General features: G+C 36.5%; 1 protein-coding gene across 12 annotated transcripts in view; it reads left to right on the forward strand.

Moving 5' to 3' along the window:
• Window positions 1-16,114, forward strand: part of NCOA1 (nuclear receptor coactivator 1) — a 265,050-nt gene that overhangs the window by 147,073 nt on the left and 101,863 nt on the right. For 10 of the 12 annotated variants that reach the window (XM_082642226.1, XM_082642227.1, XM_082642225.1 and 7 more), the window contains 2 exons: window positions 3,312-3,468; window positions 13,860-13,965. In XM_082642226.1, the coding sequence (XP_082498352.1) occupies window positions 13,877-13,965 (89 nt within the window). In that variant the 5' untranslated portion in view covers window positions 3,312-3,468; window positions 13,860-13,876. The remainder of the gene's footprint in view (window positions 1-3,311; window positions 3,469-13,859; window positions 13,966-16,114) is intronic. The other 2 variants (XM_082642230.1, XM_082642231.1) reach the window with 1 other exon arrangement.

Raw genomic sequence — 16,114 nt, forward strand, 5'->3', positions numbered from 1 at the left:
TATTTGTTTTTCTTGACTTATTACACTGATTAGGACCTCCAGTACATCTATTACAATAATGAAGAGAAGTGGTTAGAGTGAACATTCTTGCCTTGTTCCCAATATTAGGAGAACTCCCAATATTTCACCATTGTACAGAATACTAGCTGTAGGTTTTTCATTGATCCTCCGTATCAGATTGAAGGAGTTACCTTTAATTTTTAGCTTGCTGAGAATTTTATCATGAATGGGTGCTGAATTTTGTCAGATGTTTTTCTGTTCCTTCTGAGATATTTATATGCTTTTTATTCTGTTAATGGTGTATCATCCTTATATATTGCTGAATTTAATTTGCTATTTTGTGTCTACATTCATGAGACTGATTTCCTTTTCTAGTAATATCTTTGGCAAGTTTGGTATTAGGGTTTTGCTGGTCTAGTAAAACAGTTGGCCTAGTAAAACAATTGGGGTGTATCTGCCTTTTATTTTCTGGAAAGTGTGCACAATTGTTATTATTACTTCTTTAAATGTTTCATAGAACCCACCAGTGAAGCCATCTAGGCCTGGAGTATTGTTTTGTTTTAATTACAAATTAATTTCTTTAGTAGATAGCATTCTGTTCGTTTTTGTGGTTTTAATAATTTATATTTTTCAAGGAATTTTTCACTTCATCGCAGTTACTGAATTGATTTGCATTATGTGGTTTAGAACATTATATTTGTAGGACGTGAAGTGATAGCTGTCCATTTCTGACATCGGTAATTTGTGTTGTCTTTCATTTTTCTTGATCATTCTTGCTCAAGTGTTAATAATTTTTTTATCTTTTCAAAAAGTCAACTTTTGATTTTAATTTTTTTCAGTTGTCCAGTCTTCATACTGGGTATTGTTTTGACTTCAAGTTCACCGATTTGTTTTTGTGCCATCTCAAATCTTCTTTTAAGCTTGTCCAGTGAATTTTAAAATTTCCATGTTGAACTAGTTCTTGAATTTTCATTTACTTCTATTTTATAGTTTCCATTTGCTACAAGTATTTCTCATCTGTTCACTTATTATAACATCCTGATCATACTCATAATAACTGCTTTAACATCATTATCAGTTAATTTCAACTAATCATCTTATGGTTTCTATTGACCCCCCCTTTTCTTTTGCGGTACACGGGCCTCACTGTTGTGGCCTCTCCCGTTGCGGAGCACAGGCTCCGGATGCGCAGGCTCAGCGGCCATGGCTCACGGGCCCAGCTGCTCTATGGCATGTGGGATCTTCCCGGACCGGGGCACGAACCCGTGTCCCCTGCATTGGCAGGCGGACTCTCAACCGCTGTGCCACCAGGGAAGCCCGACCCCCCCTTTTTTTTCCTGATCTTGAGTTACAATTTCTGGCCTCTTTGCATGTTTAGTAATTTTTTATTGTATACTGGGTATTGTAGATAATATTGTGGAGTATCTTTTTCTAAAGAGTTTTGATTTTTGTTCTAGTAGACAACTAAATTACTGGCTGGTAAATATACACTTACTGTACAACCCAGTTGCATTTATGGGTGTCTGTTTGTTTATTTACTTATTTATTTGGTTGCATTGGCTCTTAGTTGTGGCACACAGGCTTTCTGGTTGTGGCACTCAGGCTCCAGAGTGCGCAGGCTCAGTAGTTGCAGTGCACGGGCTTAGTTGCCCTGCAGCATGTGGGATCTTAGTTCCCTGACCAAGGATGAAATCCGTGTCCCCTGAATAGGAAGGCGGGTTCTTTACCACTGGACCACCAGGGAAGTTCCCATTTTTGGGTGTTTATTCTAGAGAAATGAAAACTTATATTCACACAGAAACCTGTACACAAATATTTATAGCAGCTTTATTCATAATAGCCCCAAATTGAAAACAACCCAAATGTACTTCAACAGGAAATGGTGAAAAAGAAACTGTGGTACCTTCAAACCATGGAGCAATAAAAAGCAACAAACTGTTTGTATATGCAACATGTTGGATGGATCTCAAGGGCATTATACTAAGTGAAAAAAGCCCATACAAAATGTTTCCATACTATTTGATTCAATCTTTGTAATATTCTCAAAGTGACAAAATTATAAAAATAGAGGGCAGATAAGTAGTTGCTAGGAGTTAAGAAAAAGGGAGTGAGGAGGGCTTCCCTGGTGGCACAGTGGTTGAGAGTCCGCCTCCCGATGCAGGGGACACGGGTTCGTGCCCCGGTCCGGGAAGATCCCACATGCCGCAGAGCGCCTGGGCCCGTGAGCCATGGCTGCTGAACCTGCGCGTCCGGAGCCTGTGCTCCGCAACGGGAGAGGCCACAACAGTGAGAGGCCTGCGTACCACAAAAAAAAAAAAAAAAAAAGGGAGTGAGGCATGTGTGATTATAAACAGCAAAAGGGAATCTGATTTGTGGTATGGTTATATAGGGGTACTTGGATCAACCAGGGATTTGAGGAGAATTTGCATATGCAGAATTAAGGTCCCCCACCCCCTTACTGTACTACCCTTCCTACCATGATTTTCTCCTCCTATTATCTAGCATTCTGTCAGCTCTGAACTACATTCTCTAATGCCTCAAGCCAGTGAGACAGTGGTTTTCTCCCTTAGGTCTAGCCTCCCAGTAGTACTTAAGGGGTATACTGGGAAGAGTTCTCTTAAGGGAAAGTCTTATAAGTATAGATCTTATTCAGTATGATTCCTTTCTTTCAGTGATCAAATTCCCTATGTTTCTGCCTGCTTTTAGTCACTTTTCAGTGTCTTTGAGTAATTTTTATTTTGTCCAGAGTTAATCATCGTTATCTATGGGCAAGTTAGTCCAATACAAGATAGTTCATCTTTACTGGAACCAGAGCTCAATGAATTTTATTTTTAGGTATTAGGAATATAAAATTTTTGTAAACTTTTTCAATAAAAAATTTGAAAGTTAAGTATCATAGTAACTTTAATACATTGTGAGAAGTATTACAGAAATGAAAGGAATTAAATGCAAACTGAAAACATTAAAAATCCGAATTTATAGGTAAAAAGAAAGATAAACATACAAATGCAGCCAGAAAAAAATTTTAAAAGACATATAAATGGACCTGTCAGGAGATTAAGGGCAGAATGCAATTATGTATTACTCAAGCAGCAGTCTTAAATAAGAATATATATTCAGGTACCGGAAGGACTTTGGTTGTAAAATCAGATCTTCATCCATTGTCTTTTGGAAGTGTTTTTCCATTTGGCCTGAAAAGTTGTATTTTCTTTTTTTTAACCAAGCATTTCTGACCTTTATTATTTCTTAGAGAATAAAATGACAATCTAACCTCCCTTCTGCTTTTATTTTTTTCTTCTCCTTTGTTTTAGTTGTTTGCCTAATTGGCCTTAAAAGAGGTAAGAGTGAAGAGACTCGAGCCATCTCTGGAAAATACCTTTCCCCCATTCCATTGGAAGCTACCCTCTGGAGCACCAGATTTGACCATATATGTTCTGAGGACTCACTATGAACAAAGAAGTCTCCCAGGTAGGAATTGTAGCTCTGTTTTTAAAGAGCTTTGTTTCTGCAAAAGTATGGTGTGAAAATGATTACTTGTTGACTCTTATTTTTTATGGGAATATGTCTTTGATCTGAGAAGCTTCAAGGTTATTCTAAAATATGCACTGACATTCCTAAATGAAAATGTTAGAAAAGTTATAGATTATACTTTGTAAACCACTGTAATGCACATTGAAATTAATACTGGTTCAGATCAGTATCTTACTATGAAACCCTCAAGTCCTTACTGAATTAAAAATGGCAGCACACACTACTATATATAAAATAGATAACTAATAAGAACCTGCTGTATTGCACAGGGAACTCTACTCAATACTCTGTAATGGCCTATATGGGAAAAGAATCTAAAAAAAAAAAAAGAATATATATATGTATATGTATAACTGATTCACTTTGCTGTACACCTAAAACTAACACAACATTGTAAATCAACTATATTCCAATAAAAAAATTTTTTTAAATGGCAGGGGAAAAACTATACTGAACCATCCCCAGATTTGGTCTATACATTTCTTTTTTTTTTTTTTTTTTAACATCTTTATTGGAGTATAATTGCTTTACAATGGTGTGTTAGTTTCTGCTTTATAACAGAGTGATTCAGCTATACATATACATATATCCCCATATCTCCATTTCTATTATAATCCAGTCATTAAATCTATTTACATCTAGTGTCCATTCCGTACATTTGAGCAGTTTTACATTGTTGTTTTCTAAGAGTTTGTGAGCTAACTGAAGGAATAGAACTAGTGTATCCATGAACATGACAATGGTCATAGCAGCCTATAGTGAGAAAAATAAACATGCACCAAGCCGAGACTAGAAAGTTGAAGAGTAATCAGAAACTGGTAAACAAGTAAGGGGAAGACTTCCAGCAGGAAGTTTTAATTGAATTATAACATATGTAAATAAAAATCATAAATTTTAAGGGTATAACTCTTTTAATTAATTAGTTTTATTTTTGGCTGCGTTGGGTCTTCGTTGCTGCGTGCGGGCTTTCTCTAGTTGCAGGGAGCGGGGGCTACTCTTTGTTATGGTGCACGTGCTTCTCATCGCGGTGGCTTCTCTTGTTGTGGAGTGCCGGCTCTAGGTGTGTGGGCTTCAGTAGTTGTGGCACAAGGGCTCAGTAGTTGTGGCTCACAAGCTCTAGAGTGCAGGCTCAGTCGTTGTGGCACATGGGCTTAGTTGCTCCGTGGCATGTGGGATCTTCCTGGACCAGGGCTCGAACGCGTGTCCGCTGCATTGGCAGACAGAGATTCTTAACCACTGTGCCATCAGGGAAGCCCTAAGGGTATAACTCTTGAGTTATCATGTACTGAATGTATTTGTGTAAATGCCATCCAGGTTAAGAAGTAGAACAATATCAGTATCCCAGTAAACCCCCCCCCTCATCTCTGACTCATTGCACAGCTGACCCATGCAGCTCTATTATTTTGGTATTACTGCCACCTTATAACTTTAGAGATCAAATTTCAATATGATTTTTTTTCTTTTGTTGGTTTATATGTGTACATTTAACTCTGTATTTTAAAGTGAGTTTCTGAAATGTTCGAGAGAAATTGAACCACTTCTGATCAGGGGCTTAATTCTTTATTTTAGATATTGGAGTAATTTTATATAGTAAATGTGGTTATTTGGTTTTGGATAATCATCTGTGGATTATCTATGTCTAATGTTGATCTTCAGTCTCGTCTGGCCCCCGCTTTAGCTGTTTCTCTGCTCATTAGTATCTGAATCTGTGAAAGAGGATGAAGTTCGTGGAAAAAGACAGAGATTGACATTTTTGTCACTTAATTTTTGTCTCTATGACCATCATTTTCTTTTTTTAAGGCTGTTGCCTTTTTGCTAGATTACTATAAACTGTTCTCCTGTGCACATGCAAGTAAATATCAAATACTTATTTTGTTGTTTATAGTTAAAGATAGCTATAGTCAGGAAGACTGATTTTAATCATTTTTTTAATACCAACATATTTTTCACATTAGAACAATGTAGAACTGATTTTTGGAAGACATGTACAGTATATCTACAATTACCCAATGTCATTTTAAAATAACTGGAATCATCTAGCTTTGTAGATTTACAAGGAAATGTTGAGGATATTTTTGCCAAACGGTTTTAATACAATAGCTGCCATAAACATGTTTCATATGCTGACTATTTTTCCTAAATAGGAGTATTTTAACAAGGCAAATGCATATATGTGTATTTCTTATCTTAAAAAATTAAATTTTAAATAAAGTCAATATGAGGAATTTAAACTTTGGGGTTTAAAACTTATTTGGTTTTCTTCTTCTTCCTATATATTTGCTAATAGAAAACAAAGAATACTTTTTAACCCTTTTTCCAAATTATTCTTTCCATTTAGAAAAAAATAATGCAGAAAAAGGAAGCACTGTCTCTTGATCTGTAGAATAAACTTTTAGCAGTAAACATAAATTTATTAAATACATTGTTTCAAATATTATATACTTTTAGAAGTTAAGTTGCCAAGTCCTTGATAATGTCTTTATTATTAGTGTAATAAATTTAAAAGAGTTTGCACAAAATTTTCTTTTACAAAAAGCACTTTAAAAAATCTCATATTTTATAGAATCAATAAAATAAGATAAAATGGCGTCTATTTTTAAGAACTCATTGCTTTGAATCTGTTTCTTTGCCTTTGCTTTTTATTCCTGGCCATAACAGTTAAGATATGGGCATGTTATGGCAGAGGCTTACGTGGCAGGGACTCTTCTCTGGGCCAGGGATAACTACGATCTGAGTTTTGGTTCTTGCTTTGTGGGTTCAGAGAGAATTTTTGTTTCCAGATGTTTAAGGAAATCCTTGTTCAGTCATTAGCTTTAAAATATGTTTTTTGGGTTTCCCTGGTGGTGCACTGGTTAAGAATCCGCCTGCCAGTACAGGGCACACGGGTTCGAGCCCTGGTCCAGGAAGATTCCATATGCTGCGGAGCAACTAAGCCCGTGTGCCACAACTACTGAGCCTATGCTCTAGAGCCCGTGAGCCATAACTATTGGGGCCCACGCGCCTAGAGCCCATGCTCCGCAACAAGAGAAGCCACCACAGTGAGGGGCCTGCGCACCACAACGAAGAGCAGCCCCCACTTACCGCAACTAGAGAAAGCCCGCGCACAGTAACAAAGACCCAACACAGCCAAAAATAAATAAATAAATAAATAAATAAATAATAAAATAAAATATTAAAAAAAATAAAATATCTGTTTTTTAACAAAAAAATTGGAGGCATACAAAGAAACAAAAAAAGTATGACCCATACACAGGAAAAATAGCAGTCAGTAGAAACTGTCTTAAGAAGCCCAGATGTTGTACTTAGTAAACAAAGAAGAAATAGTAGATAAGTTGGATTTCATCAAAATTAAGAACTCTTGTTCATCAGAAGTTACTATAAAGAAAGTGAAAAGATAATCCACAGAATGGGAGAACATATTTGCAAATCATATATCTGATAAGGATCTAGACATGAATATAAAGAACTCTTATGACTTACCAATAAAAAGACAACCCAGTTTAAAAATGGGCAAAGGACCTGAATAGGCATTTCTCCAGAGATATACAAATGGCCAAAAAGGACATGAAAAGATGCTCAAAGTCATTGGTAATTAGGGAAATGTAAATCAAAACCACAATGAGATACCACTTCACACCCACTAAGATGGCTATAATTAAAGTAAAATCAAAAAAACAGAAAATATCAATTTTTGGTGAGGATGTGGAAAAATTGGAACACTTGTACATATGATGGTGAGAATTTAAGATGGTACGGCCACTGTGGAAGACAGTTTGGCAGTTCCTCAAAAATTTAGAGAGTTACAATATGACCTAGTAGTTTTGTACCCAAGAGAATTGAAAACAAGTTCACACAAAAATTTGCACATAAATGTTCATAGCAGCATTGTTGTTAAATAGCCCCAGTAATGGGAAACCTAAGTGGCCATCATTTGATGAATACATAAGCAAAATGTGGTATATCCAAACAATGGGAAATTATTTAACCATAAAAAGGGCAATAGAAATCCTCAAGTCCCCATCCTTTCTTATCACATGAGAAAGAATTCAATTGTCACTGAAGTGAAAAGACAAAATTGAAAACTTCTTTTTAGAGAACCCTAGGTATCTGAGGACTCCAGTTTGAGAAACATCCTTTATGGCAGTTACCCAGTGCAGGAGCTCTTTATTTGTCACGATTTTTCCTGTGTGATATTATCAACTTGGGGAGGTTTAACTCTCAGAGTGTCCCTCTCACGTCTGTGCTTCTCCGTGCTAATTGCTTGCTAGCATTTTCAAGTATATTATTAGAGTTGTTTATTAACTAATTGTTACTTATTTTTCAAATGATGCAGTCCTCAGCTAAATCTGGGAGGTGAGTGACAAATTTCTTATGTAGAAATCTATAATTCAACTGAAATATAAAGCACTGACCTATTTCTTCAGCCCAACCTATTTGGTTTAGTCTGGTCCATTTGAACAGAGGTAGATGTGGTTTCTAGTTCCAAAAACTGCTCTCTAGAGAGTGCATGAGATTGTGTATAACTTAGCAACTCTTTTTAAATCAACAGCATACTTTTACTTAGAAACCTAACCTCTTTTTTTTAAAGGTGATATGTAAATTGGCTTCCTGAAACCAACATTTCTTTTCTTAATGAACCTTGTTTAAGTTCCCTTACTGCCTAAAGCCATTCCACAAATAGAACAGCTGTAAAATTTTCACTCATCAGAGGTTTTGCATTCCACTATCTGTTTATTGTGTTTGGTAAATAGAAAGCAGGTAATACCAGAATCGTATCATCAGCAAATTGTTGGTGACTTCCTCATAGCTTCTTACTATTGGCTCTTATTTTGGTAAACCAGATATTGAATTGCTGTTGAATTGTTGTCTGATGTCTCCTCAACCCCAGAATTTCAGATAAATTTAGCAGATGTCAGTCTCCAGCCAGTAGTCTGACTTAGCATAGTCTGGGGAATCTCAATTGAAATCCAGATTTATTTGTTGCTCAAAATTATCCAAACTGTGAGATTGTATTGCTTATGTTTACAGTTGTGTAAATGCAACATATTTTTGTGTCTCTATTGTACTGTGAAATATAGTAGGAGGTTTCTCCAAAATAGATCTTAACCTTTTCAGAATTAGAAGAGATGTTCTCAAATTTCTAGACCAAGAAGGTGGTTGTTGTTGTTGTTTTTTTCCATTGAAAACACTAGAACAAGGATTTCAAGAAAGCTCAATTTCTCAATTATAGAAAAGAATTCCAAAACATTATGAAAGATTCCAGAAAATATTTAATTATAAAAATCTTAAATATTCTTTAAAAAATATAAATGTCATATTAGTAAAATAACTTAATCACTTAATTTATCACCTATTTTAGCTTCTATATCTTTTAGACATTATGTTACATATTGGATATACAATAAAAAGATCTAGTAATTGTTTTTTTTTTTTTTTTTTTTTTTTTTTGCGGTACGCGGGCCTCTCACTGTTGTGGTCTCTCCCGTTGCGGAGCACAGGCTCCGGACGCGCAGGCTCAGCGGCCATGGCTCACGGGCCCAGCCGCTCCGCGGCATGTGGGATCTTCCCCGACCGGAGCACGAACCCGTGTCCCCTGCATCGGCAGGCGGACTCTCAACCACTGCGCCACCAGGGAAGCCCTAGTAATTGTTTTTGAGTTCACAATCTAGAAGAGGAGACAAACAAGAGAATTATAATTTTATAGCATATTATCATAAGAAATATATGCCCAGCAGTATTTTGAGAGTCAATAGAATTCAGATGGGTAACTTCTTAGATAGGTATAACCTGGTGTCTTAGGAGGCAGGGAAGACTGGCAGCTAAGTAAAGCTGAGCATTAAGTAGGAGTTAGTTAACTCTTTTCTTTTGGATTTTAGTGAACTCTAAAGTCTTATCTTTCATTTTCTTTCCTGTTCATCATTTTCTTCTGTCTTTTATTTCTACTTTTGTTGAAAAATTTAGCATTGATGCTTCTTATTATTATGAAGTTATCACATAATTTTATTTTTTGTTTTAATAAACTTTGAAATATATTTATATTTTATTTCTAAGTAAAGATAAAATTAAGTGGCTTCTTTACTTCTGTGGTATCTGGTTAATCTCATTTATGTTTCTGTGACTCTCCATAGGAGAAGAAAGTAGCAGTCTTACTCATTATAGTAATATATCACTTAGCTGATTTTTCTAGTTTTATATTTGAGAATGGATGCTAACAAAGCCATTGTCGGGTCTTTCAACATCTTTTTGGTTGTGGTGGCAAGTCTGGCATATTGACCTTTGCGTTGAGGCTGTCCACCTTAAATTGTAATTATTTTCCTTGTCATATAGAGCCTTCCTCTCCCTCCGACAAGAGGTTTAATAAATGTTTTTCTATGATGACATTAATCCATAGTGCAGTTCATCTCATTTATGTATCATTAATAGAAATCTGGAACTTAAAAGGCCATCATGTTTTATACATGTTGAATTTGAGGTGACGTGGGATATCCAAATGGAAATGTCCATTTGGCAGCCAGAAACTTATTTAGATACCAAATTACTGAGATCAGAAAGATTGTGCTTATCGTTCATGGAGGAAGTCTTAGAATGAAAATCAGACCTTGTCATTCTTCTGTTCGTAATCCTCCAGGGATTGGCTAATTCACACAGAGTAAAGCTAAAGTCTTTAAACTGGTTTCAGCCAAGACCTTACATGATGCAGCCTTATCGCCTGCTCCTCACTCCCCAGTTTTACCCACACTGATCTCTTTCATGTTTCTCAAAAAGCGTAGTTAAGCTCCGCCCCTCAGGCTGTATGGCCCTTCCTCTGCCAGGAGCACTCTTCTTCCAGACGTCATTCTCTCTCCCTCACCTCCTTCAAGTCTTTGCTCACGTCTCACCTTCTCAGTGAGGCCCTTCCTAACTACTTCACTTAAAACTGCTGCCCCTCTCCTTCCATAAAACTAAGCCTTGTTTTTGCCTTGTTTTCCTCCATAATACTTATCACCTTCTAATATACTCTATACTTTACTTTTTAATTTTGCTTCTCTCTCCCTCACAATAGAATGAAACTCTATGAGGACAGTGATTTTTTTATAAGTTTCATGCACAGTTGTACTCCCACTACCTAGAACAGAAGCTGGCATATAGTAGGAGCTCAATAAATACTTTTTGCTGAGTTAACTTGGGCTACCCACATTGAGATCAATTTAAAGTTTCTGACTAATGTTTACCTTTGCTGCGAAGATGGGATAGTATCAAGGATTTTATTTTTAAAGTCTTTCCTTAGTGTTGAAACTAAAATTAACATATATAATCCATATGTGTATATAGGGACTGTATGTAGTATATAATATATATAGTCTGTTTATATATTGTTTATATAGGTTGGGCTAAACTTGATTGGACAAACATTTAATCACTCATTCACCAAATTCTATAATGGACACACAATAGATGGGAACTGATGCAAACATTGTATATTATGTTGAATGTTATCCTGTGGGCAGTGAGGATTTAGGGAAGGGTTTTAAGCAAGAAATTGACATGATCAAACTTATGTTTTTGATAGCCTACTTTGGTGGCTCAGGGAGACCACCATAAAAGCTATGATGTTTCTAATAGTTCAGGAACAGGTGAGAGGAGACTAAGAAAGGGGTGGATTTTGGAAATATTTAGGAAATAAAAATGGACACATCTTACTGTTTGCTTGCATGTGGGGTACGAGAGAAGAGGCTAGAATGACTTGTGTACCAACTGAGAGAAAAAAAATTGCGTGAGGAGGAGATGTTAAGTTCATTTGGAAAGATGAATTTGAAGTGCCTATGTGACCTCTGCGTAGAGTTATCTGGCAAGGAGTGGGGTTATGGGTCTGAGACCCAGGAGATCTGGGCTAGAGATGGAGATTCAGGGTAATTGGTTTAGAGATTTTTTTTTTTTTGAAACCATGTTGAGTGAGTGATATCATCCCAGAATAATGTATAGTATGAGGGGAAAGGAGGCGTAGGACATTAGAACCATGAGGAAATCTAACCCCGAAGAACTGGGCAAAAAGTACTGAGAATAAGGAAAGTAGAAAACCACACTAATTCTACTAATCTCTCCGGCTGTGGCTTAAACATCACTTCTTCAGAGAAACCTCAGTTGATCGCCCAATTAAAATTAGGTCTCCTCTATTGTTTTTCTCTATGAACCCTATTCATTTCCTTTATGATTTTACCACTATAAGAAAATTACGTATTAATTTTGTGTTTTATTTGTTTATGTCTCCCACTCCACGAGGGCAGGAACCTCTATTTTGCGGTCCACGATTTGCTCAGCTCCTAGCACAGTGCCTGAGACATGATAGATGCTTGATTTATTTGTTAAGTAAATGAAGGAAGCATAGGATCACAGAAGTCAATGGATGACAATATTTCCAGAAGGAAACAGTTTCAGATGCTGCTCCAAGCAGTCCAATAAAATAATAGTAATAAGTTAGCATTTATTGAGCATTAATGAGTGAAGGAATGAAAAGTGTCCATTGTATTTATCGATGAGGAAGTACGGGATGAGTTATCCACTGAGTGAACACTACTCCCCTCATGGAGCTCTTAGTCTAAAGGGAAGATAATAACAATAACCAACATTCTCTAGGAACCTACAGTGCACTCTTTACATGCACTGTTTATTCAGTCCTCACAACAAATCTAAAGGTAGGTAAGTATAGTTATTATCCTTGTGTTACAGATGAAGAAATAGGAGATTTAAGGAGGTTAAGCACTTTGCCCAGGAACAGGCAGGTAATGATTAAGCAGGGCCTTTCTGACCCTAACGCCCATCCTTTTAACCACCATGCTGCAGTAGGGAAATCAAGCTGATTCCTTATCAGGGAAGTGATATCTTGAAAATGCCATTTGAGCAGGAATGGTTTTGCTGCTGTTTATAGGACACATTAGAAGTGAGAGTGACTGGAATTGAGAAACAAGATAGAAGGATCTTGCAGGAATCTAGAATGAGGTATTTGCTTCCAAATAGGGATCATAACTGTATCTGAGAATGAAGAAGGAGGGGACACTGTAAGATCTCCTGTTAATGAAGAATTGACAGGACGTGGATACCGATACAAAATGAGGAGTAAAAGAGAAGAGTAAAAAATAATTACAAGATTGCAATCCTAGGAGTTGGAAATTTTCATGACCTGCACGTCTAATATGGAGAAATTAGAAATGTGCCTTTTTGGTTACATGGAATAATAAAGTCATGATTAGAGTTCTAGGTATTATTTTTATATTGAAAAGGGGATATGACAGTCTTTGGTACTGAGAAAGAGCTGGAGACAGAGGAAGTTTTAGGACTAGAGAAAAATGATTTATTCCAACATATTAATTAAAGTCATGTGAGAAATTCTTATGGATCTCAACTTTACAAGCATGGCTGCTAACATGCACCACTGTATTTATTTAATAATTTTAGAATTTAAGGAGTTAAAGGTTTTTCCCATTTAACAAGAATTTCCTCTCCTTTTACGAGGGTAGATGGAATGGAAGAGAATGAGAGGTGTGTTGTTTGACATTAGTAAAATCTAAGTGGTAGTGATGAGTATAAGGCCAGAGATAAGATTCCGAGTTTTGTTAGAGATTCTGTAGAGAATAGTGGTTGATAGGGGCAGATCAGAAGGGCTCTTTAAGTGCAGTCACTGACTGGCACAACATGTAAGAGAGAGACCTGGCTGGCATGCTAGGGGAAATGACTTTGTGTTCTCTGGCATCTATAACAAGATCCTAACGTAGACTAAACATTTGATCTTTGTCGCCTGACTGCGTAAGCAAAAGGTTAGGAGTATGGAATTCGAAGTTGGTAAGTACAATACAAAATCCAAATCTAGTTCATCGCTTTAATTTTAATCATATATGTATTATTTCTTTTCCTATCAATATAAAATCCCAAACCTTATGAGTAAAAGTTGTTTTAAGTCCTTTTCAAAATAATCTAAAATAAATAAATATAAAGAAGAATCTATCTGACTCTCAGTTACACAGTTTTTACACTTACATATGAAGTGGTTTTTTCTCTTAAAAAAATCTCATTGTCTATTTAATTATTCTAACAATATTTTCATCCTAATTGATCTCTATGGTTTTATGAAGGATGATTAGTTTTATTTTACAGGTATAGTAGAAAAGAAAGTGTGGAAACACTAAATAGCTGATGACTCATGTGCTTTTATATAAATGTGGATGCTTTTATGATGGCTGTAATTATTCATTGAGAAACCACAGTGTTGAGATATATTCTAAGGGAGCTTCCTATTCCCATAGAGTTGGAAAGTTCATTAGGGTAGATTTCTTATTGTTTTCCTTCCTTTTTAGGTGTGAAGTTTTTCAACATGAGTGGCCTTGGGGACAGTTCATCTGACCCTGCTAACCCAGACTCACATAAGAGAAAAGGATCGCCATGTGACACACTGGCATCAAGGTAGGAACACTCTTTTTCTTAGTCTGTTTCTGGCAGAGCTGCTTTATCATTTTCATTGTCACTTTAGAGCTTTTGCTTCATCTACTCCAAGTTTACCAGCCTTCTCTGAGTCCCTCATACTTACCATGTTCTCTTCCTTCCCCAGGGCCTTTACACATGCTGCTCCCTCATCCAGCTCGCTCCCTCTAAATTTCCTGTAGTCAACACCTATGCATTCTCCAAATACCAGTGTAGTCATTACTTTCTTTTTATTTATTTATTTATTTATTTATGGCTGCATTGGGTCTTTATTGCTGCATGCAGGCTCTCTCTAGTTGCAGTGAGCGAGGGTTACTCTTTGTAGTGGTGCACAGGCTTCTCATTGTGGTGGCTTCCCTTGTTGCGGAGCATGGGCTCTAGGCGCGCAGGCTTCAGTAGTTGTAGCACGCGGGCTCAGTAGTTGTGGCTCGCGGGCTCTAGAGCATAGGCTCAGTAGTTGTGGCTCACGGGCTTAGTTGCTCCGTGGCACATGGGATCTTCCCGGACCGGGGCTCGAGCCCCTGTTCCCTGCATTGGCAGGGGATTCTTAACCACTGTGCCACCAGGGAAGCCCTAGTCATTACTTTCTTAAAAGGAGCCTTCTCTTCCTTCCATTAACTATTAGGTCAAGTCTCCCCCATTTGTATCTATTTCACATGTATTTTTATAGCTATAATCCGTAATTTCAGGTTTTTGTTAGTTTTTGTGCTTATTTCATGAGTTCCCTGGCTTCTCTACTACAGGCTAAGCTGCCATTTGGTAAGAACTTTGTCCTTACTCACCATTTTATCCCTAGTTCCTAGCACAATGTGTAACATATATAGTAAGGACACAGAAAATATTTGTCAAATGAGTAAATGAATCCATTGTACATCTTTAACTGCTATTTCAGTATATTATGGTATTAGTGGAACAAAGAAAAAAAATTTTAATATCAGGGCTTTAAAGAATGAATATTTGTGGAATTAAATATTTGTGTGTTAATAAGGAATGTGGTCATCAAATAGGCAAAAGAGAATTATTGCTAAGGAGACTAATAAATGCCAGATAGAGAAGGAACCTCAATCAGATCAAAACAGCAGCTTTCCTACCTGAGAGAAGAGTGGGGATTTTATTCCATTCACCTTCAAGGATCTGGAGCAAGGTTTCTCAGCCTCCACACTGTTGACATTGTGGGCAAGATAATTCTGTGCTGTGGGAAGCTATCCTGTATATTGTAGGATGTTTGGTAGGATCCCTGGCTTCTACACACTAGATGCCAAATAGCATCTTTATATCAGTTATGATAAGCAAAATGTCCTACCAGTTGTGATAACCAAAAATGTCAAATATCCCTGGGGACAGGGAAAGCAATATGGCCCCCAGCTGATAATCATTGATGTAGAGCATAAAACAGCAGAAGACTCTTCTGTCATTGGATTACATGCTTTTTCTCATGGGGGGACAAAGAAAGAATTTTTACAGGAGAGTGCCAGGGCTTCAGGTTGGGGAAAGAAAAGTGACTACTTCTCTTAATCAGTTCAGAGAACTGTTACTGAGCGATGGTAACCTAAGTACTCATAATCATAGGTAAGTGTCCAGAAGCTAGGAGGAATGCTGATATCAAGATGCAATTCAGTTTGTGTTGTCAGAGTTAATGTTCTTGTCTACCTCTATATATGTCAGTCCTTCTTAATTTAAGAATAAATAGATAAAACTATTGTATTTTACTTTAAATTTTTATTTGGGGAAAATTTTTTAACCTATAAAAGAATAGAGACTAGGAAACGATGTATACCCACCACATATAAACCACGTATTTGCAGTTTTGTTTAAATAAAAGTAGTAAGATGATTAATGACAAAATTGATTTGTCTCTAATTCTTTCAATCTGTTTTTACTGATTATGCATATATAAGTATCTGTGAACAATATAGAATGTTTATTAAATTTATATATTACATAATACTATGTGTATTTCTCTACAGTATACTTTTCAGCATGGATCTTTAGACATAAAGATAACTAGATTTATTCAGTTCTGTTATTAACTTTTGATAAATATTGTATTACACGAATATACCATATTTGAGAAATCTGTTTCCCTACAGATAGACATTTCCTATGGGTAAACAACCATTTTGTTACAAAT

This window comes from Mesoplodon mirus, assembly GCF_964341445.2.
Source record: "Mesoplodon mirus genome assembly, chromosome: 14".
Taxonomy (NCBI): Eukaryota; Metazoa; Chordata; class Mammalia; order Artiodactyla; family Ziphiidae; genus Mesoplodon; species Mesoplodon mirus.